Below are 26,432 nucleotides of genomic sequence, written 5' to 3'. Positions count from 1 at the left end.
CTCATGTCTTTAATAGCATTTTCCATTTTTATAATACTTACTGCCAAACTAAAAAGAGTAGGATGTTCTTTTTATATAAAAATTTCTTATATCAAAACCACTTTGAATTCATTTCACATTACATGGGTCAAAAAAGCATTCAGCCTTTCCATGTGTAGACATGTCACTGAAATCAATTAGGCATGAAGAAGTGTCTAGTGGCAGGCTAATAATTCTGGCTTGACGTTGTATACAATATTATGATACAATATTATACTTTGAGATGTAAGATTTGAGATCATAGAAGAAAAAAACAGGTCTTACGATGGATATGTGTAGAGAGACATTTTATTGCAAAAAATAGCAAATGTTTTAAGAACACAAACCAGAGAGTTATTAAAAGCTTCATAGCAAAATATTCAGCCAACTCTGTTACAATATATAGGCTTGAGGTTCTAACAGTTAACACTATGCCTCAACTCACTGAGCAAGTAATGCTCCTGATACATAAACATTGCGCAATTGAAATACGGAGCTGAATATTTAAAAAAAAAAAAGAGAGAGAGGGTATTTTGTCCTTGATCTTTCATAATCAAAGTAATTGAGAAATTACAACATTTTAACAAGCTTGATTCTTTTTGGGAAAAGCCATTAAAAATAATTCCTGAGTATTTAGGGTAAGAGAATATATCAAATCCGACCAATTAAGACCAACATCCTGTTGGGTGAGCCTTGCAGCTTGAAGTGACATTCTCTAGCGTGGCTGTCATGGCAGGATCATGGCCTAAGCGGCTTAATGGAATACATGAAAACCTTCTAACATGCACATTCCAATTCTCCTTTCCTTTAGAAATAGCCTACAACTGTCAACTGTGAAGCTTGCTTTGCTGAGGAAAACACTGTTTTAAATGTCAATTCCTTTTGCAAAACCTTGTAATGCAAATTGACACAGCTATGCCTTCAGTGAACCATCACACCAGTAATTATGTGAAATATATAAACCAAAATTTAGGCTTTCATACTATGTTAGTATACATATTGAATTGTATGCTTTGTATCAGTATTTTGAACATAGAGATCTAGCTATTCAGCATCTTGTTATTGTAATGAGAGGCAGTATATTAATTTTCCATTATTGTCTTCAGATGCAAGTTAAAATATCATCTTATTATACACCATGTTTCTAAAATCCTGTTGGCATTCATCAGCTTCCTATGATTTTAATTGAATCCTTCTATTTTGATTTTAAAACTGCTGCCAATCTAAACTGATTTACAGAATTAATCCCAGAAAAAAATTCAGATTTCTTACTTTATATATGCTTTTCCAGAATTACAGGATTAAATTACAATGGATGTAGAAAGATGATTGTACAAAGCATAGTTAATAATTCACAACACTGGTATTCAGCTTGATCAATTACAATGAACTCACAAAAATGGTTTTAATTATATCCACTCTTTTCTATCCACCCACCCCAGTATGTAAACAAGGTTCTCACAATGACAATGGCAAGACTGCAGTTGCTGAGATGTACTGCATGTGAAAGACAACACCTAGGAATAAAGGCCTGGATTTGACAATTCCAGTACATGCTCCTGCTCACTTCCCATTCTAGACTACAAGACTGCTACTTTCAGTCTCTTGCAGTCTTTAAATCAAAAGAACATACAGGTAAATTGAGCTTTTTTCCTAATGCACTCTCCTGGAGTAGAACTGGTGAAAAGTAACATGCTTATATAGAACAAAAGAGATAATGACTTGGGAATAATTGGAATCAGTCGTAACAAAACTGTCCAAGCAATGGTAATGTACAGTATTGCAGCTGTATGTTACTAAGACAAGAAACTCTTGGTATTACAAAGATGAAGATCTCTGTTTGCACAAGCCAATTTTAATGGGCTATTAAGCATTTGGTTAAGAACAGGCTTGTACAGTCTCATTGAAAAGGAAACACTTGTCAAAATGCTTTTTTAAAAAATACCATATGACATCTAAATTGCAATTTAAATATTAAAATCTTGTTTCAGAAGTTCCTCGCTTCAGGTTGTTACTCAAAAACTCATCATGTTCAAAACTCAAATTATTATGAGATCTTGATATCATGAGAAGCTTTTCCTTATTAGTAAAGTCTTTCTTGACTGCTGCTTGTGGCACAAGTAACCTATCCATCGGGTCCTCCTTGTTTTCTAGTTTCATATAGCCTTTACTGTTGCTCCGATCCAGTCTGGGCCAGCTGGGGTGTTTCCTTTGTTCAGCTTGGACAGTGAGTGTAGATGGACCCCTGTCCAAGTCCAGGGACTTAGAATGTGAAGACAGAAGATGCAAAGATGTGTTGGAACCAAACTGTTTCCTGGCAGCACCAGGAGATAAAAGCTTTCCTGTGCTTGGTCCGACAGTCATAGAAGATTTGAACGGATCCGATGGAGTGTCCACAAAAGAATTGTGTCGTGGCAGCATGGAACCAGCCGGTCTGTAGGATTCATTGGTATCAGTTAGAGGAATGGCCAGAGAATCCATTGACAGATTTCTAGACTGACTCCTGGTGATCTCTGAGTCCTCAGTTATGTTGTCTATACTGGGTTCATCAATAACACAGTTATTCAGTTTAATTACTGGCAGTGTGAAAGCACTAATGGAAGAAGATACAATGGATTTTGTTTCACACTTTATAGAGTTAGTGTTTTTGTCATCTGAAGCCTTGCTGGGGTGAGGGTAAAGTCCAAAGACTGAACCAGACTGCTCAGCCAGCAGAGGTGGCAAGAGGCTACTAGTGGTCCTATCTTCATTTAGGGTAATCTCATCTTCTTCAGCAGAACTATCCATTCTAAGATTACTCTTGAAGCCAGAGAAAGGCGCAACCGTGTTCGCAGCCAGCCGTGATGCACAGGAGCTCCCGCCGTGCCGGAGTTCTCCTTCCCCCAACAAGCCAGTGAAGGCACCACTCAGCTGCTTTTGTTCCCTGATCCTCAGGGTGTGGATGTCTATTACAGTGGAGTATATGTCTCTCATGTGTATTATTTTTGTTTCCTTGTCACGGTTTTCATGCAGAATGGCATTCGCACAAATAAAAATGAAGATTCCAATGCCCATAGTGAAAGGGCCCAGCATTTTCATCTTATCCGAGTGCACATGCTGTTCAAAGAAGCGAAGTAAAATGCTTCCTTGGCTTCGCAGAGTCCGGGTTCCATTTAGAGATGGATTACCTTCAGATCCTAACAGCTGTTCCTTCTGGGGCCAGTATCCAAGGATGGCCATTGCAATTCCAAAGAATGCGATAAGCACTCCTAAAACAAGAAAGAATCCCGATGGAGAATAGAGACGGATTTTGCCCCTGACAATTACTACATCTGTCCTGGGCCGGCATCTCACTGGTTTCTTCTCCTCAGGAACTGGTGCTCCGGCAAGATTTACATGTTGCTGAGATCTGGCAGAGTCTTGCCTTTTTAAGGCAGCCAGTCCTGTTATGACTCCTCCGGTTGCTATCATAGTTCTATGTTGTGCCCTGGAAAAAAAAAGAAGAAAAAGCAGAAATGTTGAGGCAAGCAAAGGTTGTCCCTACAAATATAAGTAGCATTTTGTTAATATGCAGGTATTTCTTGATAACTGAAACGCTCCTATGACTATAAAAAAGCTACTACTATAGTTCCAGTTGTGACAAAGTAGCAGTTTTGAGATTCACATGGTATCCTAAAAAAAATAATTTTCCAGAAGTCCTTTTTCACTGTAAATATAGATAATAAAGCTTCCATCAGTGATACAGAAAGTAAAGCTAGTGCTCTTAGTGGTGATATATCAGGACTAAAGATAAAATATTCAGAAATCTTAACAGGTAATTTGTCTGGACTGGTCTGCAGTAAAATCAATAATACCTTGTTGATAATTTTAGCACTTTAGCTACTAGTTCTTTTTAAAACTTCTGACACACAATGACTGTGAATACAGTTCATTCTACATTTCGCCTTTAAGAGATCTTTCCTGATAGATTTCAGCATATATTCATACATATTTATTACAGCATTTAAATAAGCTTTTACTAAGTCTATTCAGATTTCCTGAGTCTCAGCTAGAGAATAATTTTTGCCTTTCCTAATACAGCTGATCTTCACATTTCTATTTTTCCTCCCTTGTTTGCTCCTCTTGGACTACAGGTGAAAAACCTCTGTTAAGTTTTATCAGACAAGAAATTTTAATAAAATTCAAATTGATAATTTCAAAATTTCTTAGCTTTATGAGGAAATTTTATTTCATTTTAGACTTACTTTGGTACCTGGTTGCCTATTACATGAGAAACATTAACCAGCATGGGTTTAAAAGAGAAAGTCATATTTGATAGTTTTTTATGAGCAAAAGTAACAAATAGAACAACACAGTTCAGGATAATTCTATTTTACAAGGCATCTTCGACTCAAAAATAGTTTCTGAGCTTAATCAATCAGTATTAGAATTAATGAGAGATGATATTATAGAGTAAAATTAGGATACTATAAGCTAGTTATGAAAAAATTATGTCCTCTTTAATAGTGTTATTATGCTCAGAGATAAAGAAAGGCTGACAGCCTGTTGCAGAGGAAAAGGCTCTGTGTCAAGTCTGGGGGCGGTTTAAGAAGCAAAACTGAAGTGGGACTGGGTGAACAAAGTGAGGTGCTGAAAAGCGGAGGTACAGCAAATTGGTGACTGCTTGCAATTTACAGGCAATGATTTTCATCAGATCTCTCAAACTTGTCATTTTGTTTGAAATTTTAGCAGTGCAGTCATGGGAAAAAAACTATTAGATCTCTTGTGTTAGGAGAAACAGACAGACTCTGTTATGATACGACACTATCACAGATTTCCAACACTGCAAGCAGGTGTCACATAAGCACATCTACAAACAGCAATCAGCCCATCCCACCCAATATGAACTTGATTATGCAATTAATATGGAATTTGAGATAGGTGGCCAACTGGAAGGAAATTGGAAACAGCAATTCAGATGACAGACAGAAAGACTAACAACCTGAACTCCCTCCTTGCACCCTCACTGTTAAAGGACAGAGGGCTTCCTCTCTTTCTGAGAAACCTTTCCTTTACAAAGGAAAGACTTGAAAAGGTCTAGGCTGCTAAGTATACTGCATTTTCTGAATTTTTGCAAGAGAAATTCATGACATTATTCCAAAAATTTCAGAAATTTCACTTGTACTCTCAGGTTTCATGTTCGTAATCTCTCTGGGAATTCTCAGGCTTTGCAATTCATTTCCCTTTTTGATGCTACCTGGACAATTTCCATACTTCAGTGGAAATTAATGTCTTGAATGCTTCTTAAAAATACTCTTCTTTTAAGATAACAATTTTAAAATACTCCAAAGAAAGTTATTTGACACTGATAGTCTTTCAAACTTTCTCATGTGCTTACATGTTTATGGGCTTCTGCCAAAACAAAAGTTCATTATTCCGTAAAACAATGTTTTGAATATCTGTGGACAGAAATAAACAGGACTGAGTCATTACAAAAGATGTTGCATTTTTTCATGACTCAATTAAATGTAATTAGTTTTCTCTATGAAATAAATTAAGACAATTATGGCACATCTTTACTGAAATGAAAAATCACTTAGCTATAATCTAGTTTGTTCCATTAATCTTTTACAATTGCCAGACCTTTGTGGCGAACAAAGAGTTTCCATATTCATGTGGTATTTTACAGGCACATATGAACCCACTCTGCTCCTTCTCAAGGCTACCAAGGAAGCGCACAGGTACAGCAGTTAAGTGCTAAATTCACACTGTGCCTGTTGGCAGGATTTGTTATTTTGTGTACTGTTCTGGGCTTATCACAGCTACCTGAGTTGCACCAAAGGGTGAACAGAATAAGCTTACACCAACTTGCTAAATATTTTAAACATACCTCTAGCAAGAGCTCCCCTGTAACTGAAAAGTAGAGCAAGTAAAAACATGCTTAAGAATTACATCTTGGGGTATGCTTCTGTAGAAAGTTCTCATTTGCAAATTTTGCAGAAATTGGGGAACCATATCTCAATTTCATTACTTGAAGGACAGAAATTGAGATTTCTAAAAGTGAGAGAGAAAGCAAGATCTCTCAAAGCACACAGCTGGCTTCCAAACCATTCTATGGTACTATGATTTCAGGGGAACATGTTCCTCTGTTCATTTAACCTGCATCAGAGATGGGGCTCAGGGGAGAAAAAGTCTGGCTGCCAAGATACAAGCATATTTTGTACATAGAAATTTTCATATTTCTTGAGTTCATATCAATATTATTATACTTTCTTTCATGGAAAAAATCACAATCAGGCTTATAAATAATGATTTGTAATAAGCCAATTTTGATCTCTTCTGCATCTAAAAAAATACATAATGGTATGAGATGGTTTCACTTCATGCTGACAGCTTTACCAAAACCAGTTACAATGAAGTGCATATTAAGATGAAAATCGTATTTTAGAAAAATATTCTATTTACAATAGACATTGTAAATATATATGATTTATTCTGCAAATCTGTTTAGTTTTGTGACATACCAGCCATAATATGAGTGCTGCTCATTAAACACTGCTTCTCTTATTTAACTTAGTACAGTGAATATTTTTAGTTTTATCCTGAAGTCTGAATTCAAGGTTCTAAACAAGCAAAGACTTAGAAGACTTTTACTCAGAGGTAAATGAAGATTATGCTAAGAGCTCAGACAGCATCTCTTTGGTGGCACTGTGAATGATACATGTTGGCTCTTCAAGGAAACAAGTATTGGTAAAATGGATGTGGAATACAGAACAAAAAGAAAGGGACATGCCTGTAATCCATTTTATAAAACATAACCATCTCGCTGATACAAAAGCACCAGAGCTGCCAAGGTCCTTTTGAAGAACAAAGTGTTGAGCAGCTCTCTAACTTCATCACTGCTCAGTTTTGTTTTATCTTCAGTGAGAACATAGGGTCCAAAGGCCTGGACACCTTAGGGGTTTAGTCCTGAAAGAAGCAGTGGCCCACATTTACCTCTACATTGATCTTAACTTTTGCTTTATGCTGTTGTTACAGAGCAGCTCTGACACTAGCGCTGTCAGCCACTCAAAGATCATCCACGGAAAGCCCATCTCGGCAGAGATCCTGTGAAGCAGCTCCTGATCACTCTCACTCTCTTGGCATTATTTGCACAGAGAATGATTCAGGCTCTTGACAATTCACTTGTAACCTCTTCAATGACCACTAGCAAGATTTACCTTGGCCTTTCATCCAGGGCACAGGCTAAACACAGTCCTCTGCGTCTGGAGATGCTTTAAAAAAAAATCCAGCAACAGACAGAGCAAGAGGTAGCTACGTGCCCCTTTAGTATCAAGAAAGGATGGACCCTTAAGCAGAAACTACTGGTAACGAGCCATGCAGCAAGGACAGAGAAATGGAGACAAAGGGAAAGAGCTGCATAAATGTGGTGGGGACACCAGGTCCTCCGCAGAGGTGCTCTGTCACTGCCCTCCTGAACTGGATGGGGGAGAGAAAATATAACAAAAGGCCTGTGGATTGAGATCAGGACAGTTCACTCACCCATGGCCATCATGGGCAAAACAGCTTGAGAAAATTAGTTTATTACCAATCAAATCTGTGCAGGATGATCAAAAATAAAACAAAATCTTAAAAACACCTCCCCTCTCACACTTCTCCCTTCTTGGGCTCAGCTTCCCTCCCTGAATACTCCACCTCCTCCCCACAGCAGTGCAGGGGGACAGGGGATGGGGGTTGCAGTCACGGGGTTGCAGTCACTTCAACATGTGTCATCTCTGCTGCTTCCTCCTCAGGGGGAGGACTCCTTGCACTCTCACTCTGTTCCACCATATGATCCTTCCCAAAGGATGCATTCCTTCAGGTACAGACTGCTCCACCATGGGACCACCAAGGGGTCACAAATCTTTGTCAGCAAAACTCCAGCATGGGCTCCTCTCTCCAAAGGACCATAGGTCCTGACAGGAGCCTGCTCCAGCATGGACTTCCCACAGGGTCACAGCCTCCTTTGGGCATCCACCTGCATCAGGTGGATCTCTGCTGCCCTGTGGACCTCCATGCGCTGCAGGGGAACATCCTGACTCGCTGTGGTCTTCACATGCAGGGGATGCAGGGGAATCTCTCCTCTGGCACCTGAAGCACCTCCTCCCCCTCCTCCTTCACTCATCTTTGGGTCTGCAGGGCTTTTCGTCTCACATATTCTCAGTCCTCTGGCTGCAGTTGCCTTTTTTTTTCTTCCTTCCTAAATCTGTCATCCCAGAGGTGCTACCACCATTGCTCATGGGCTCAGCATTGGCCAGTGGCGTGTCCATCTTGGAGCCGACTGGCATGTCTATTGGACAAAGGGGAAGTTTCCAGAGGCTTCCCGCAGAAACCACCCCTGTAGCCCCCCACTACCAAAATTTGCCACACAAACCCAATACAGTAACATCTGCAAAAGTATGTGTAAGTAAGGAGCCATGAGAGGGGCTGCTGCCCATCTAAGCAGAGAACAGCAGGGCCACAGAAATAAATTAAAGCAAGAAGTTTGCAGACATGACACAAAATGGGTAATGATATAACAAGTGTCATGCTGGGATGTGGAGTGACATTGGCTTTTTCCTTATATTACACTGGCTACACAGGCCAAGGATGCCAGAGAGGCTGGAATGGATTCTCCTTTATCACCTCTCCATATGGGAAAAGGTTGTTCAGATGCTCAAGGAAAAGCCGTCACAAAGGAAACTTGGAAACGAGGGTAAAAACAGCTTTCACAAAACAGTATGCTGTGAGTAACCATGAGACTTGCATTTGCCAAGCAAAATATGAGATATTTTCCTAAAAAAGTCAGAAAGTCAAACAATTCAATCAGCAAAGAAAAGGTAAATTCACCCTCTGACACAGAGGTAAGGCCTAGGTAAATTATCATAGACAAACTGTAGTTTAGCACAGGTGGATGAGAATCCTTCTCTTCTACCAGGACATCAGGCTATCACTGATGATGGGACACCAATAGGGTGTATTTATGCCATTACCATTACTCATCTATCACTTGACTTGACAGACATATGACTGACATACAGACATTCCTGCCAGCCTAGACAAAGGAAGAGAGAGGCAGGAGGCAGCTGACCTGGGGACTTGCTAGAGTAGCTGCAGAGCACAGAGCAACTGGCTGCAATGGATTTCATGGCATGTTCTAGCAGCTCCAACTAACTTCTCCTCACTCCCCTACTATTTATTTCTCTCTTTGACCTAAGAGACCACCACCTTAATACCCATCTTTCCTGCCTAATGACTAGCTTCACCACAACTGTACTGCTGCCAAGTAACTTTTTTTTCAGAGATTGTCTAACTATTAAAAATCTAATTAATCTCTCAGCAACTATTATCAACTCAACTTGCAGTAAGCTTTAAAGCTTGAGGCTTCTACTTTAAATGCCTGAAATCTAATGCCTTATCTAATTTGTTCAACTATTTTGGTACTATGTAAGTTATTACTTCTACCTACAAATTATTCTTTTGAATACATGCATAATAATTTGAATTATACAGAGATCTTACACTTAATTTTAAATTCTTCCCAGCAAAGATGGGAAGCAAACTAAAGATTACCACTATCTTTTTTCCTAATGTTTTATTCCAGATACATTTCAGTGTCTCTTACTACTTAAAATCTTTGCATGACAACCTCACTTGCATAAATATTTCTTTTTTTCTCATTTATTCTTTGAAAAATGACTGAAAATTATGTGAAATTATCAGAACTGTACATGCTATTTCCCTGTAGTTTATGTAAAGTTTTCTGAAAAGTTCAGTTCTTGTGTATCAGCAAAAAATTAAACGTTACTGCAATAAGAAGTAGTGTGTGACAGAATCTGATTTCTATTACTGTAGCATTTCCTATCCGACTATTTCAGCTTATTAGGAAATTTATTTCCCAACTAATGATAAATAAATGATTTGTTATCATTTAAGGGACTAAATTTCAAATTTTAACAAGAACACGAATTTTAATATCATGGAAAGTTTCTTTCACCTTTGATAAACCTAAAGTCCCAGAAATGAAGGAGGTGACAGACTGTTTACTCATAAAATATTTCTCATAATCAAGAATGCAAATGACAAAATCATAAGAGAAATTATGACATAACTGAGTAAACAAATCAATATTCAGCTGTATTTAACACATCTACACTTTTTCTTGATGAACAACGTATACATGTCAATATGCTATCTGTGCATAAAGGTTGTCATCCGGTACAATCTATTCTATTCCAAGGGTAAAAATATCCAACTTTATAGGCCCAGAGGGATTAATCATTCTGGTAGAGATAGTACAGCAATAGCCAAACAGACAGTAGTCCCACAAGAAGCAAAGAAAACCATCTCAAATTACATTTTTATTTAGCAGTAGTTTTTTATTTAGCAGAGTTTAACAAACAGCCCCCTCCAACTGCCCAGCACACAAGCGGGACCATCTTATGATGCATTTCCCTCCTCTTACCCATTCATCAAAACATGACCTGGCTGAACAGATTAAAAAACAAAGCAAGCAAGCAAAAGTAATCTTTTGCATTCATGTTTATGGGGTATTTTAAGTGCACATTAACTGACAATAGGTGAGAAGAAATCATGTCAAAAAAAATCTCCGTGACTTCAGCTGATATTTCAAAGTCATGCCAGCAAAAGACAAGGATGTGACATTTAAAACATTAAAGCTTTGAAATTTCCAGCTGAATTCAACCCCTTTGGGTTCAAATTCCCTTTAATGGTGTCTCTTCTAGGCTGTGAAGGGATAAACTTAGGGACTAATCACGCCCTTTTAACTTCCTGGTTGCCCATCAGCTTGTGGTAGGCAGGCCAAATCATGCAAGCAGTTCCACAGCACAAAAAAACAACGGCAAGCTGCCCACAGGTCAGGCAAGGCAAGAGCACCAGGGTGTCCAAGGGGCAGCAGTAGGCAGAAAGTCCACTGCAGACATTAAAAGATGAAGTTCCCTAGATGTTGGTAGACCATGCAGCTGTATCAAACAGACTGTATTGGCTTTACAATAGTACCATATTAAACTAAAATCTTTGTAATCATAACTGAAAAATAAAAGCTTGCTATTAAGGACACATCTGACAGGAAATCTGAAGTCTGACAGTGATCCAGTTATTTTAAAAATCTAGATCTGGCAGTGGTTTTCAAATCTGCACTGCACTGGTTGAAGCAAGACCGCGGGGGCCCAGCAGTTACCTCTGCAGAATCTGTGAAAGACAACTAGGCATGGCACATCAGAACCTTCTCATTGTTCTACTCTACAAATTTGGGAATTCAAACAAACTAAGAAAGGAAAATGAATTTTTAAAAAACAAGTCCAGGCTTTAATGAGAGTTATGAGATCTCATTTTTATACATATTTCTATAACTATACTGTGCCATTTTGAAACACATGAAAAGATGTACCTCTCTATCAAAGTGACTTTGATGCAAATTTCAGTTGTGGCAGGTATTTGAAGGAGAGACGTTGAATCCACAGTGGATATATCAAACCTCTATTTGGACTCAAATTCATTCTGTTTCATTAGTAAATCTGGACCATGGCACTCCCAATCATGATCATTATGACAGTCCACTGCCTTGTATTAAAGCACAGCAAGGAAAGCGTAAGTATGCCTGTGAGTAACCTGACTTCCTAACCTAGCTTTCGTCAAGCTGTTATGTATGCAGACTAAGTGTCTGCATAACGACTCAGTGGAAAGGTTATAAAATTACACCAAATCACAGCAATTACAAAAAGAAAGACTTGACCCTCCACTATTATTTGGAGGGAAAGAAATAAAATGCCAATCAAAAGAAAAAAATCCCATACCAAACCACCAAACTAGTCTAATAAAGTTATACTTAACTACTATTAAGTAATTTTCTCAACTGTACAAGGACCAGAAGTTACTTACAAAGATACAACTGATCAATACCCAAACCTTTACAGCGATTCAGTTTGTGTTGGTATTAATACAACCCTCTCTTTCCTTTGGAACTCTTTTTCTCTGCCTCAGGGGGAGAAGGTTCCTTCCTTTATCCAGTTTGCACCTCTTGTGTGTTTCATTGTCCCATGTCCTAACACCATCTGCTTGGCTCTGGCTTCTTGATCACCCCTCTGTAGGGTACTGGGGGTTGTTGCTTGGTCCTCCCAGAGCCGCCTCTTCTCCAGGGCCGAATCCGCCCCCTCTCAGCTCAGCCTGTTCTCAGGAGAAAGTTTCAGGTCCTGGCCTCCCTGGGGCCCCATGCTGAACTTGCTCCAGTCTGCAAACATCTTTCTTCACACTTTATTAATGTGAAACTCCTTTTTTTTTAAACCACCTGGGCTTTTATTTGGCTCTAAGCTAACTTGAAATAATAAACCAATAACTAGGGAATTTGAACTTTAAAAATTGCAAACTTCAAAATACTGATAAATACAATTGTAGGGTAAGTGAGGATGCCTGTTACACAGATTTGGGGAGTGCTGTGACTCCATACTTTAAATCACAGTGAAAAAAATCCCTTTTGAATTACTTCATCACTTACCATATCTGCCACGTACATTAATCATTCCAACTATTATGCCAAGGTCAAATGTAAGGTGAACACCCAGCAATACTGCATAAAGAAGAATGCCTGAGCTGCTTATCCTCTTTGCTATTATTTCTCCTCCAGCCTGATCCTTTCATATACAGTAATTCTGTGCAAAATCAGCAACATTCAATATTGGCAGCATTACACAGAGCTCGTTAGCTACTCACAAAGGCACAGAACACACATCAAAGAGGGAAAGAAGGAACCTGAGTTTCTGTATTTTGTTTTCAAGATGTTGCTGTATGACTTGGCCTAGATTTGGTCTGCCAGCTTTTGCCTGGCCCAGTTGAACTCACTTTTAAATTTGTTCCATCCTCAACTATGTCTGCTGGCACACTGCAGTAGATCAGGTGTGAGTATAGAGAAATTTGTGGATTTTACCTATGTAAAACTCACAAAACGTAAGGTTGCTGCCAGGTATCCTATGTCTAGAACAGCTTTCCAATCATTATACAGTGAACCAAACAATTCTCAGGTCACAAAACACCTGTCTCACACAGCGTAAACCCACCTGCCCCACCACTGCCATGTCCGATGTCCTGAATTCCCAGCTGAATTCCCAGCTGTCCATCTCCCTCTAGCTGTACTATCTTAATTAAAGTCCTAGATGATGGACTAAAGAAACCCCAGATCTCAGGCACTGGATGTACTTATTTGTGGAATGCTTACATAACCTCTGTATCCACTGTATTAAATTATCAGCAAATTTAGAGCTGTAACTTGTTTTTGGAAGTGTGAACCTATAAATTCTTTACTTATGCACAAAAATTTCCACTTCCTATGCACAGATACATCACATCTTGTTCTAAAATCTATTACAGAACTACAGCAAAAAGCAACAAGGAGCTAAAAAAAGACAGGGAAACAAAAATGGCAAGTAGCTTTACAAGATTTAAAGAAAAGTTGTTCAAAATGCAATTGATTAATAGAGTTTTTGAATTTTCTTCCTAGAAGAAAAAATATCCACAGAATATGCACACAGGAAAATAAAAGCTGGATAATGAGGCTTTACTGTTGCTTTTATTTGCTTTCATTATCCAGTTTGTCAGAGTTTTTCTACTGATAAACAACTAGGGTTTTTTTAGCCTAAACTGAGCAAGGTGATAACTGCCCTTAATGACTGAAGTGACAAAATCTGTTCCCAAGCTATTTTAGCACTTTAGTTTGTGTAAACCCATTTTCTAGCAAAAATAGGTACTACAAATGGAAGCAGATATTGGCTATTTAGCCAAATACTTATAATTATTTTAGATACTTTGGTCCATTCAGGTTATTAGTGTTCATGTTCAGTAAACAGAAAACATGCTGCTTTATATATGTCTACAGGTGAGAGAAGTGGACTATTTTAAACCTTTTATGCCATGCAATCTGTCACTTTCAGTATCAACTGAAAGTAAATAATTTTATTGAAAATAATCACTTTATAAGCACAATATAATTTAAAACGTGTAAAAGAAGCATGTGGATATTTATGCATTTATTTTAGTTTGGGGTGGTTTTTTAGTTTTTATTTTTTAGACATTACCAATTATAAAAAGGAGCTTCTTTTAGAAGAAAGTGAAAATTTTGAGACAATACTATAGACTTTCAAACCTACAACTGAAATCCAAAATGCACAGAAGTAATCAAAATTCTGAAGCAAGCTCACACAATGCAAATCAGAGTATAGACCAGTTATCAACCACAAGTCATGAAATAAATGTTATAAAGATCTCTATTGTTTCTGAAAGACTGAATTTGTACAACCAGAGTAAAATATATGTTCTCTGTCATCTACTGCAAAGGAAAGGCATGACTAAACACTCCAGGGCTCAACATGCCAGATAAACTCAGTTTCCTAATAAAAAACAAACATGAAACAAGATTGGAAATGTTAGGAAATACCTTCATTTTCAAGCACTAGGATTGTTGGTTCTTCAATTCTTACACACAAAACTTTGAATAAGACAGTGACAGACACTTGGTGTGGAGGTAAAAGCACAGCAATGCTGGGGTGCCCTGGCTACCACTTATACTCACATATCATCCAGCTTAAGTAGCAATATGTTACTCTGATTTCATCAGAGGCAAAATCTCCAGCCTGGACACACACCTAACGTAGGATGCAAGCAGCTCTCAAGACCAAAGACCAAACAAATGTCCTTATCTGCACTACATGCTCAGTTAATCAAGTTAATTTGCAGGTTCTAACAACTGTAATTTCCCACTGCATACAAGTTCAGTGACTATAAGATCAAATAGTACCAGGTACAAAATCAAGTAGGTATTTCACAGAAGGCTTAAGTAATACCCATATTAGATATGAAATAAAATCTATTTGCTCCACAGCTAAGATGTGTGAGCAACACTTTTCCCCTAACCTAGAAAATACTCCTGCTCTATAAAACATGCAAACTCAAAGGAGCAGGAGTTAGCATGCTGTGTTTATTGTCAAAAGACACCTAGGACCAATTTTTCAAACATAAAAGAGTCTAACTCTGAAGAGTACTTAGGTATCTACACCGTGTAGTTTTATCAGAAGATCTCAGTGCGTGATAGAGGTACAGAAGTCATGTTAAGTGCCCAACTTAACAGAACTTAAGGACCAAGGACCTAAGACCAAAAAGTAACTATGAAAGCCACAGACGTAGCGCTGCTACTTGTCCATTAAGCCTGGCAATGTAATTTTAAATTAGTGGCCAAGATACTTGTTTGGGAATTGAGGTGTCCCTAGTGCCAGGCCCCTCCACCAGCAGGAGACTATCTTCCATGTCATTAGTAAAGTCCATGCAAGGGGGTCTTTAGAAGAAGAACTGAAATTTGGGCTCCCTGAGCACCCCAGCCACAAGGTGTGAGTGTTTATATGGCCAAGAGGAGCATTTGCCATGGCACAACTGTGGCCCTAAGCTATCATTACACTTACCTTGTCTGTCATTTCCTTCTGAAATCTCTTCTGAAAACACAGGTCAGCGTTAGGATGTCTTTTACACTGAGCCTTCATGCAAGTTAATCTGCTCTGCCAAGTGGCAACACAAATCAGCCCCTCCTAAGGTTATTGTTGTTATAGCTAGCAAGGTCACAGTACCTGAGCTGTCACATTTAAAGACAGTTCCAGCATCTTAACACTAATTTTTGGTGATTCAGAGGTACAGGTGGACTCCTAGTTACAGCACCATTATATTCGTTCACAGGGGCAGAAAAATCAGTGTATGAGGTTTAGGTTATTCTATGCTAGCACACCAATTAGGCAATCACTATATCACAGCTATTATTAGGACATTAATAATGGAATGAAAATTTTCTTGGGTCTCAAGAATCCCACAAAAATAAGCAAACTGGTTAGTATGATGCTATTTCCAGTATGTCAACAATAGTTTCAAATGCTAGATGCAGAAAAGGGATAGTCAAGCACTATTTCATAGAGAATGGTAAGCATAGTTCAAAAATACTTCTAGTATCCCACACAGTCAAACTTTTTTGCCTATTTATGGATGACAGAGGAATAAATTATTATTAAATTAACAGTAAACCTCAATTATGTCTTCAACTGCAGACTAGAATGATCCTGCCAGACATCCACATGGGGGCATCAGTAGAACCTGTAAGCATCCACACTGATACTCAGCCTGTTGATGGGTAAATACAAGTTACAAAGTACACATAAGAGCAGAAAGTTTCAAGACGTAGATTAGTATTTTACACGTGTAAAAAAACAGAAACGTCAATATGAAGGCATTTCTGTTATGCAGATTATCCATCACTCCATTATCACTTGCATTACAATAACCAATCTCTTTGTAGTATCCTAAACTAAGGGTTCTATGAACAGGAGGAACCCACTGGGAGCAAAGTAACCTATGAGTAGTGAGACACAAAGAGAAAGACATGCTGAAATACTGTGGGCCAAATTTATGGAACTGCATCTTAAGCTTTGGTAGCAGAATTCACTTATACAAGATACATGACTTGCACAGTAAATCCCTTTTTTCTTTTACCATCAACAATCTGTGAACATTATTGGGGGTTAAAGTCAAACAATTCCTTGGTAGTACATGAAGAAAGGCCAGCTAAACCGAGCAGAATAACTGCTACCTCCTTGCTTCTACTTGCTTCCAGAATGTCCAGGTGTTGCTCACACAGGGGACTTCACATCCAGCAACTTGTGATCCTTAAAAGGTCTGCCTCTCTCACCTCAGACAGCTACATTCCATACTGCTGCCCTACATTTCAAATATACAGTTTGTCCACAGGACTGAGTCCTCTGAAATATGGCAGAGTTGCTCTCACTTCATTTTACATCTAGGAATCAGTATATGCCCATTCTGCTATTTTGCAGAAAACCATCTCCCTCCAGTTGTTCCAGTTAGATTGAGTTCCTAACACAGAGCTTGTGGAACAGCAGGCTGCCAGGCCTCAGGAAAATTAGAATATTTCTAGCATATAGTAGTGCTAGCTAAAGCGTGGTGTCCTAGTTAAAGACCTGTTAATAGATGCATTGCTGATAGCATGCTGGCTTATCTGGTGTGCTGTGCATTTGCAGTGCCCTCCATTTGTGAAGTCTATATATCCATGTTTTAACACATTTGACCTACCCTGTAATTGCCCATGCAATTTAAAACATGATCTCAGTTCGCTCCTGTGATCATGACAGATGTCAACGCTGAGTGATACTAAGTAACAGCTTAATTTAGGAGGAAATGCAAACTATTATTAGCATGTATTGTAAGTTGCAATTTCTTCACAAAGGCTTGCAGTAATTTTTTCGCTCTTCAAGGTCCTCATTTACATTATTGCTATGTCCCCTCATGCCATTAATATTTTACTTACTTTGATTTAGCCGGGATATAGTCATTGTTAATTAAAGAGATAAATATCAGTTTACTTTAATGAATATTCTCCTGACTTACACAAAGCCAGCATAATGTTCAGAATCAAGCACTTACAAGTTAGGCACATTTAAACTAACATGAATGCATAACCACAATTATTTGAGGCACCTTGTTAAAAACTGTTGATCTGTGATACAAATATAGACAGCATAAACAACTAAGAGATGATTCCAACAAGAAGTTAGAAGTCCAGAAGACAGAAAATATAGTCAAGTTTTTCCAGTTAGTGTAAAATTTACATTTCTGGCTTTAGAATCTTCTCAGATAATCACAGAGCATTTGTAGCTATCAGTCAGTCTGGTATGTCTAAACATTTAGACAAATTTCTGAATGCATTGCTGAGGAGAAAATACAGTAAGGGTCAGTAAACTCAGCAGAGCACTGAATGGGTTACTCTTTTTTCTTTTAAGAAACTACTGCAAAACTACCAGCTCTGTGCAAGAAAAGCAGGATGAAGAAATTGGGAGAGGGAGATTAAGCTGAAAGTGTAGTTACAGGAAGCTGTCAGCAGTTCACCATAAAGTTTTCAGTTCAGAGTGTAGGAGGAAGAGTGAAATATAATGTTACCAGTTAATTACTTTTTCTGTAGAAGGCTAGCAACGTGTGGCAAATTACTTCAAATGGATTCATTTAGACAGTTAAAGCAACAAATAAAAACAACACTAAAATTATCTGTGCATATTTGAAGGCATTCACTAAAATTCACAGAAAATATACAGAGCACTTTAAAAAAAATCTTTATTTATGACTCCTCTTTTCTCACAGTTGTGTTCAAAGGTCACAACTCAGTGCATGCTTTTCCTAGAGGAAATACGACAGCAATGCTAATGTAAGTATGGAGTAAGAGGCAGCATTAAAATACAACAGACATTATGGAACAGTTGGGACTGTCCGCATTAGTCCAGCCAGAGCATGCCTGAAGTGTAACCAGTGTCCAGCTTTGTGAGATACTGTCATAACGTGCTGATTCTGAAGACAGGGACTAATCTCTTTCACTTCCTTATGAAAGCCTCAAGGGCTTTGATTCTGCAGAAAAGATGCTTCCCAGAAAACCATGGGTAAAGTAAATGGGTTAGACAGCTGGATTAGTGTGTATATGTATATGTTTATATAAGAGTTCATTATGTGACTAAAATGTGAATCAAGTAATTACTACTTGTTCACGGCAATGAAAGTGCAGTAAGGCTTCAATAAGCCAGACACCTGATAAAGTAAAAGCACAGCTGTTATTTTTTTCTGAAACTGTGCCCAAGAATTAGCAGAGCAAATATCAAAAGGAAAAAGTTCTGTACAACTGAGCTCATGAACTGAGCCTGACATTTGAAATAGTGGCTGATAGAGCTGCAAACATTGAGGACCACACAAAGTGAATAAAGAGGTAGAGAAGCATGCAGAAAGATGAACCAGATCATGCAACTATGCGCGAACAGCCTGGAATGTCAGAGATAGATAGAATGTAATTAAACCAAGGCAAATGCCAAAAAATTAAGATAACAAATGCAAACATACTAGGAAGCAAGGAAAAATCAAACCAACAAAGATACCTATGCAAGCAATGAAAAAACATGACAGATGATAATAAAATCAAAAGGAAAAGTAAAAAAAGCATCTGGTTATGAGAACTGTTTGATTTGTAGGAAATATGTAAGGTCTGTGGGAGTTAACTAGTCAGATACACTTGCAGCTTCTGGCAGATTTGGCAGCTGATCACATCCTCCAGGTTCAGCTGGAGGACAAGATTTTACAGAACAAGATTCTCCTTTTCCTTTCACATGACATCACTGTTCTTCCTCTATAGAAAGCATCAACCATCACCTGCCCAGAGGCCAAAATAATCACTTCACAGGTGCTTCATTTGGACTTCTCATTTAGGCTTCTAATTTACTGTTTAGTTTTCTTTATCCTAGGGCATCACTAAGACACCAGCAAGGAGCAAGAAGGCTTGCTGCAGTCCTCTCTGAAGTCATGGATTGCTCTATGCTCATTCAGTACAGCCAGCTAGCACAGCCGCCATCAGACAGTGGATCATGAGCCCCCCAGCCTCAGACACACCACCAGGCACCAGTGCCTGCACTGCCCTGAAACACATGCATGCGGCTTCTCAGGCTGCCTCGACATCCCAGGGTGTGGTTCTCAGAGAGGCACATCCCAATTGAGAGCATTCCGGATTCCTGCCAACTCTGATGCTTCTGCCTGTCAAACAACTGTGAATTTGAGAAAGGTTCAACACAAGCCTTTGGCAATTTTTCACAGCTGAGTTGATGAGTGGGTGAAAGAATGGGTCACAACAGAGGGCACTCACAACATCTCTGCTGTAGACACTGAAAGCTAAATTCAGAAGATGCCAACCACATAATTTGAAATATAATTTCTGTACTGTCAGAAAACAGCACAGATCATTTGGTATTTTTGTTGTTGTTATTAATATTGGCAAATGTCTATTTGTTGCAATGTTTTATTCAGGATCTTTCAAGGATCCTGCTGCAAATTGCAATCATGAACACCCCCAGCACTTCAGATTGACTAAAAGCTGTGTCTAGATTTTTCATGTGGACAGTCCACCTCCATACAGTTCCAAGTCACATTTTCCAAGCTATGGAAAGATGCTTGTATAGTAGACCTCTATTACATGCTTACTGACATTTAGCAGCCTTGTGCCACTCAGACAGAAGGAGCCTTCCCCATCCTAGGAACAGCCAGTGACAATATGGACCTTGATGGCTTCCCATGCAATGGGAATCCATGCCTCTGCCATAACAGGAGCACAATATACAGCTCATCCCTGCCAGACATGCTGAAAGAAGGGAGACAATACTAGGAACTGCTTTATTTAAGCTGACTTAAATCTCCAAACACAAACCCAGCTGCGGTGCACTCTTCCTAACTTTTCAGTTCATAATCAACATGTAGATCAAGAAATCTAGCCTGAAAAATCCCCATCTGAGCAGCAAAAAAATGTACCCATATTGCAGGAAGTTTGTGTGGGCAAATTATATGGAGCCAGGACCTTAGAAGACAAACCCAGATGTGTCAGCTTGCTCTGGCACTAGTGAGACCGATCCCTAAACCAGCCTGGAAGAAATCACTGCTTCTCCAGCTCTTAGGTCTTCCCAAAGAAGATTCCCTTGCATGAAGAAACTTTCTTGATAGAATATTTTCACTTACATTGAAATCATTATAGAAATATGAGTAAAGAGTATTTTTGTTATCACCAAAGATTCACAGAACATTTTGGGTTGAAGGGACCTTAAAGATCTTCTAGTTCCAACCCCCTTGCTGTGTTTAGGGAGACTTTCCAGTAGGTCAGGGTGCTTAAAGCCCCATCCAGCTTGGCCTTGAACACTTCCAGGGATGGTGAATCTATAACTTCTCTGAACAACCAGTTCCAGTGCCTCACCATCCTCAAAGTGAATAATTTCTTCCTTATATCTAATCTAAACTTATCCTTTCAGTTTAAAGCAATTTCCCCTTGGCCTATCACTACACGCCCTTATAAAAAGTCCCTTTCCTGCTCTTCTGTAGGCGCCGTTCAGGTACTGGAAGGTGCTATAAGGTCTCCCCAGAGCCTTCTCTTCTCTCAGCCTGCATTCATTGGAGAGGTGCTCCAACCCTCTGACCATCTTTGCAGCCTCCTCTGGACTCACTCCAACAGGTCATTAATCATTAACAGATGTCAATGACATCATCATCATCTCCTGGTGCCATAAATACCCCATGTGATACTGCTCACAGAGGATCAGTATCTACAAGATTTTAATTTTCTTTTCATCTGAGGTATGATATAGATCATGCAACTCCTAAAGCAGGACCATGGTGTCACAAAAACTGCTTTCAGAGCTGCTGGGACATCCATGCCACTCTAAAAGCCACAAGTCCTGCAAGCTCTGAGAGTTGGCCAGAAGCTGAGGTGAAAAAATGTGCCATTTTTTCTAGCTTGAAACGTGCAATCCATGCATAATACAACAATTCATGCATTACACAGCACCATACTCCTTCTCTATTCTATTCTATTCTATTCTATTCCACCATTGTTACACTCATAAATAAGTATAGTGACACCTGTCCTCGGTAAGTGTCAAACAGCTTTAATTGCATCACATCACCATGTAGCACTTGTTCTGAAAAAACAGTACTGAAGGACACTGATGAAGTGCAGTACAGCCCACAGAATATTTGTATGAAACCTTCAATTTTCCAGCACTTCCTGATTATCTTCTGATTTGAGCTGTGTGTCCCAGCTGAGCATTAACATTGATTTTTTGATTTAATTACAGACACTCTGGCTTCGAGAGCTGTGACATGCTGAAAATCAAATGAATAGGGCATGCTCTGGCCTCCTAATACATGCTGTGCTGATTAATCCAATCCTGTTCTGATTTTCTGCAGTGCAGGATACGTTTATCCATTCCCCTTCCTTCACAATGAGTGCTGTTCACAATTTGCATCCCTGATTTACCACTGATTAACCATATGCCCCACATCAGCTTTGTGTACTTCACTGAAACTGTTATCACAGAAACCTGTTGCTGTAAAAGGAACAGGGGCAGTAAGAACAAGGCAAAGGGAGGGCAGACAGGAACTCCGCCTGTGTTTTGACAAAGGATTTACAGATTTAGATTTGTATAGGCTGCAATAGGCATATATTCTTCACAACATCTTCATTCTTATCCTTTTCTTTTGAGAGCACATGTGGTTGTATTACAGCTCAGTTGTTAAGAGCCTTTACTTCATGGACAAAGTAAGTACATTACATCCATCCAGTGCCAACTCATGGAAGGGGTAAGAAAGAGATGCTATTCTCAGCTAAAGAGTACTGACTCATGTTTCGTACTCTAAAATCACAACCAGACCCCAGCATACCAAAATCTACTCTTAGTCAATATTGCAACAAAGTCATGTTCAGGAACATAGCTATAAAAATGACATCAGGAGATTATCACTGGTAGAATTTAATCACTTCTTAAAGTTGAATATCCATTTCCTCCTTACAGAACAATTAATGCATAAAAAAGCTGAGGGCAAAATTTTGAAAAGTGATTCAGAACCTTTTTCAGAAATTACCTGTGAATCTTCATTCAAAATGGAAATTGAGTTCCCAAATTACTTATGAGTTTTTGAGAGTTTTACCCTTAGGGTGTGAAACTACAATTACAAAAAGGTTCCTCTTTAAGCATCTGAGTATTAGATCTTCTCAGATTCAATCTGTTAACTGGGCCATGGCTCTTTTTCTCTGACCCTACAACACTGTCTTCAAATTCCTATTTACTAATCACCAAGTGATTAAGTCATAACTGTTTCCCTAGGCAGCTGTTCCTTCCTCACTTCTGCTTTATTCTCCCCATATGTCAGCTTTATAAAGAATTGGATTTTAGACTTTCAGACAACCTTTTAGCTGATGAATTCCCACCTTTGCTGTCTGTAGATTTATAGGACTTTACTGCCTAACAGCTTTTGTTGATGCAAAAAGAAGAAAATCCATTTCAAACAAGAATACACAGGTCATACTGTTCACTTCCCTAATGTGTTTATAGGGATCACCCTGTCATTATTTTGGGACAAAATCTTTGCATTTTTCACTCTTTATTTCAACAGTCTAATCTGCTTGGGGTCTTGAATCATACACAAAAAGCAGATTTAAAATATGTTAAATGATGTGTAAATTCAGTAGTTCCTCCTTTAAATTACAGTAGGCTTTATATAGCAAGGAGGTGTGTTAGTGTGTATAAAAAACAAGCCCATCAGCTCAGAAGGTGTTAGCAAAGTTACTATCAAAGATTTACCAGTCTTTTGCTGAAAGGATCTAATTATAAAGTCTTTCAATTTTGCTCTTTGAAAACATGCTTCCTTGTAGTTCACAGCCCACCTGTGAACTTTTGAAGAGCCTTCCTGTAGAAAATGACAGTGGAGGGGAAAAAAGAATAATATAAATCTACACAGAAAACATTTATTATAACATATCACTATCATATATAGGCAGCAGCAATAGTTTATTCAAAAGCTCTCTCTTGTCAGCTGCGTATTTAATTTGTGGACTAAGCATCAAATGATCATCAAATGATTACACAAGTGCTACATTACTGAATATACCACACATTCAGGACTGATTTGCTTATACAAACAGAAAATAAACATATTAATAGTGTAAACAAATTATGTAAGACTTTTATCCCTAAACAGTCTGCCTTGCTGAAACACTGAAGCTGGCCCCTCGCCACAGTCCTCTTCATAGGAATCACTTCAATATTACATTTAATATTCAACTGCTCAGAAAACATTTTGTTCTTTCTCTACACAAAATCAAAAAGAAACCTATGCTTCGTATAGTGTCAACACTCAGAGTAACTTCTACAAATAGAGAATCATAGCACATCCTGAGTTGGAAGAGACCCAATAATCATTGACAAGAATCATTGAGTCCAGCTCCTGGCCCTACACCGGACACCCCAAGAGTCACACCATGGGCCTGAGAGCATTGTCCAAACTCTTTGTGAACTCTGTCAGGCTTGGTGCCGTGACCACTTCCCTGGGGAGCCTGTTCCAGCACCCAACCATCCTCTGGGTGAAGAATCTTTTCTTAATACACAACCTAAACCTCCCCTGGCACAACTTCAGGCCATTCCCCTGGGTCCCGCCACTGGTCCTGAGAGGGAAGAGATCAGTGCCTGCCCTTCTGCTTCCCCTCATATGAGGATTTTGAAGCCCACAATGAGGTCTCTCATCAGTCTCCTCTTCTCCAGGCTGAACAAACCAAGTGACCTCAGCCACCCCTCATAAGGCTTCCCTAATTGAGTGAAGATGCTTCTTTGATTATTTTTAAAATATTCTCTCTTCAATGCTGTTCTTAAAGCCAATCTAAAATCTAGGGATTAATCTAGTTCTTATGAAATTCTCTTACTGCCACTCTAAATCCTGTTTCTCAGAGCCTTCTACTCCCAGCTGCTGTCAAGCAGCATGAATGGATGCCTGAAGAGCCCAAGTCAGTCTTATGTGGAGTGGTTTAGGGAGCTGAGGATTTTAGCCTGGAGAAAAGGAGGCTCAGGGGTGACCTCATCACTCTCTACAACTACCTGAAAGAAGGTTGTAGGATGGTGGGCATCAGCCTCTTCTCCCTGGTAACTAGTGGCAGAATGAGAGGAAAAGGCCTCAAGTTGCACCTGGGAAGGTTTACATTGGATATTAGGAAAAACTTCTGCACCAAGAGGGTTGTCAGACATTGGAACAAGACTACTCAGGGTAGTAGCCTCAGCTGAGTTACCAGCTCTGGAGGTATTTAAAAGATGTGAAGATGTGGCACTTAGGACATGGTTTACTGGTGGACTTGGCAGACTTATGTTAACAGTTGGACTGTTGGTTGGATGATCTTAAAGGTCTTCTCCAACCTAAACAATTCTATGATTCTATGACTGAAGAGTATCTGAAGATGTATATGTTAGACTGTAATCTCTATGGGACAGACATGCTGTGACCCATTGTTCTTTTCCAAGCTGGAGTGCAGGAGTTCACAACTGCTGCAGAACAGGTTGCGTACATCTCTACCACTTACCTACTTGGCATTCTCTCAATTCAATAGCAAAACCCTAAATCAACTGAATTCTGAATAATTTTTAGTTAATGGGTGATTTTTAAGTGTTTTCTGTCACTAGATATATTTCAGAAATTAAAGCAAATGCTCGGTGAAGGTTGCTTTGACACTAATTAGTAAAATTCCTTGAAAATATGTAAAGCAAAACTTTTGTTTCAGTTCTAGTCATTAGACAAAAGTGGTCTTATTGGAACCATCTTGAGGGACAGTTGCAAAACTGTGAGATCAGATTGTATATCGTACTCCTCAGGGGAACATTATTAAAACAAAAGAAAAACCTGCAGCCATGAGATTTAGATGGACTGTTTGTGCTAAGAATAAACACAGATGTCTTCCTGAGTCACTGCCTGGATCCAGGCATGCCAGATTAACAAAAATTAAATTCTCCTATCATTATAGACAAAACACAGATAAAGAACCTACTTCATACTCTTGTAAGCCAAATATCATATACTTAAGAGAATATCTGTTGCATAACAGCAGTAAATTTAATTAGCTTGTTTCAATAGTGAATTTAATTATATTGTTTATCTGTGAACATTTATGCAAAGATATATATCTTCACATTTGCATCTTGACATGACTAATGAAAACACATTGTTTTGTCTGCAACTAATTCATTTTCACTTAATATGGCAATGACTGATTAATTTCATTTTCTGGTGTGGAGGCCATCCTGGAATATAGTCAGTGTTCCTTCAGAACCTCTGAACTTAATTATCTCCAAATAGAAGGCAGAGAAATGGATACAATTTTTCTCTCTCTTTTTCTCTTTTCTTTATCTCTGAAATTACCTGCTGTGTATCAGAAGATTTTTCAAAGATTTATGGCAAAGTAAATGCTACTCTTATTGGTGCCCAATTCTCAACAAAAACCTTGCATTAGTAAGGCAAGTAAAATTTGTTCTGGAAATGTCTGTTGGGATTACATTTAGTGTAATTTATTTAAACTAAACTAGAAAAAAAGATCACCTACATTTATAGTTGTGGTCCTACTTTTTTTAACTGCATATAAAATTATGACTGGCTTCTATGGAAGTTTTAAATGTGCAAGCAATACAAAATGATATTAAAGGATATGGGCCATTTACTTAAGAGTTTGACTCGATGATCCTTGTGGGTGCCTTCCAACTTAGAATATTCTGTGAATTTGTGAATCTGTGACATTAAGTTGCTCCTCTCACAAGAAATAGTATTATGAATACCAAATAACTACACTGGCGATGAGATCTCTTGAATTTTGAGAACATAAATTTACTTGTGTCCTCTCAGCATAGAGCAAAGGTAGGTCTTTTCATTGAATTTCTAATTGTTTAAGCTTTCCAAGACTTCCCACATCATTGCCAAAGTGTTTTACCATTCCACATTTATGGAATGTAATCTCAATTCTGATACATTACTGAAAAATAGTAAGTCAGGTATGATGG

At 38.7% G+C, this 26,432-nt stretch overlaps 1 protein-coding gene across 5 annotated transcripts in view; it reads right to left on the bottom strand.

Annotated features, from left to right (window-relative positions):
• Positions 1 to 309: 309 nt before the first annotated feature.
• The window catches only part of TMEM200A (transmembrane protein 200A), a 53,402-nt gene continuing 27,279 nt past the window's right edge, over positions 310 to 26,432 (bottom strand). For 4 of the 5 annotated variants that reach the window (XM_042016588.1, XM_042016586.1, XM_042016585.1 and 1 more), the window contains one exon: positions 310 to 3,484. In XM_042016588.1, the coding sequence (XP_041872522.1) occupies positions 1,993 to 3,468 (1,476 nt within the window). In that variant the 5' untranslated portion in view covers positions 3,469 to 3,484 and the 3' untranslated portion in view covers positions 310 to 1,992. Of the gene's footprint in view, positions 3,485 to 5,374; positions 7,933 to 26,432 lie in introns of those variants that run through there. The other variant, XM_042016584.1, reaches the window with a different exon arrangement.

This window comes from Corvus kubaryi, unplaced genomic scaffold (assembly GCF_017639235.1).
Source record: "Corvus kubaryi isolate FWS band 111438036 unplaced genomic scaffold, C.kubaryi_AGA036_p1.0 split3-73, whole genome shotgun sequence".
In the NCBI taxonomy this organism is placed as follows: domain Eukaryota; kingdom Metazoa; phylum Chordata; class Aves; order Passeriformes; family Corvidae; genus Corvus; species Corvus kubaryi.
Note: the sequence above shows the minus strand (reverse complement) of the source record. Positions and strands in the feature narration are given on the sequence as shown.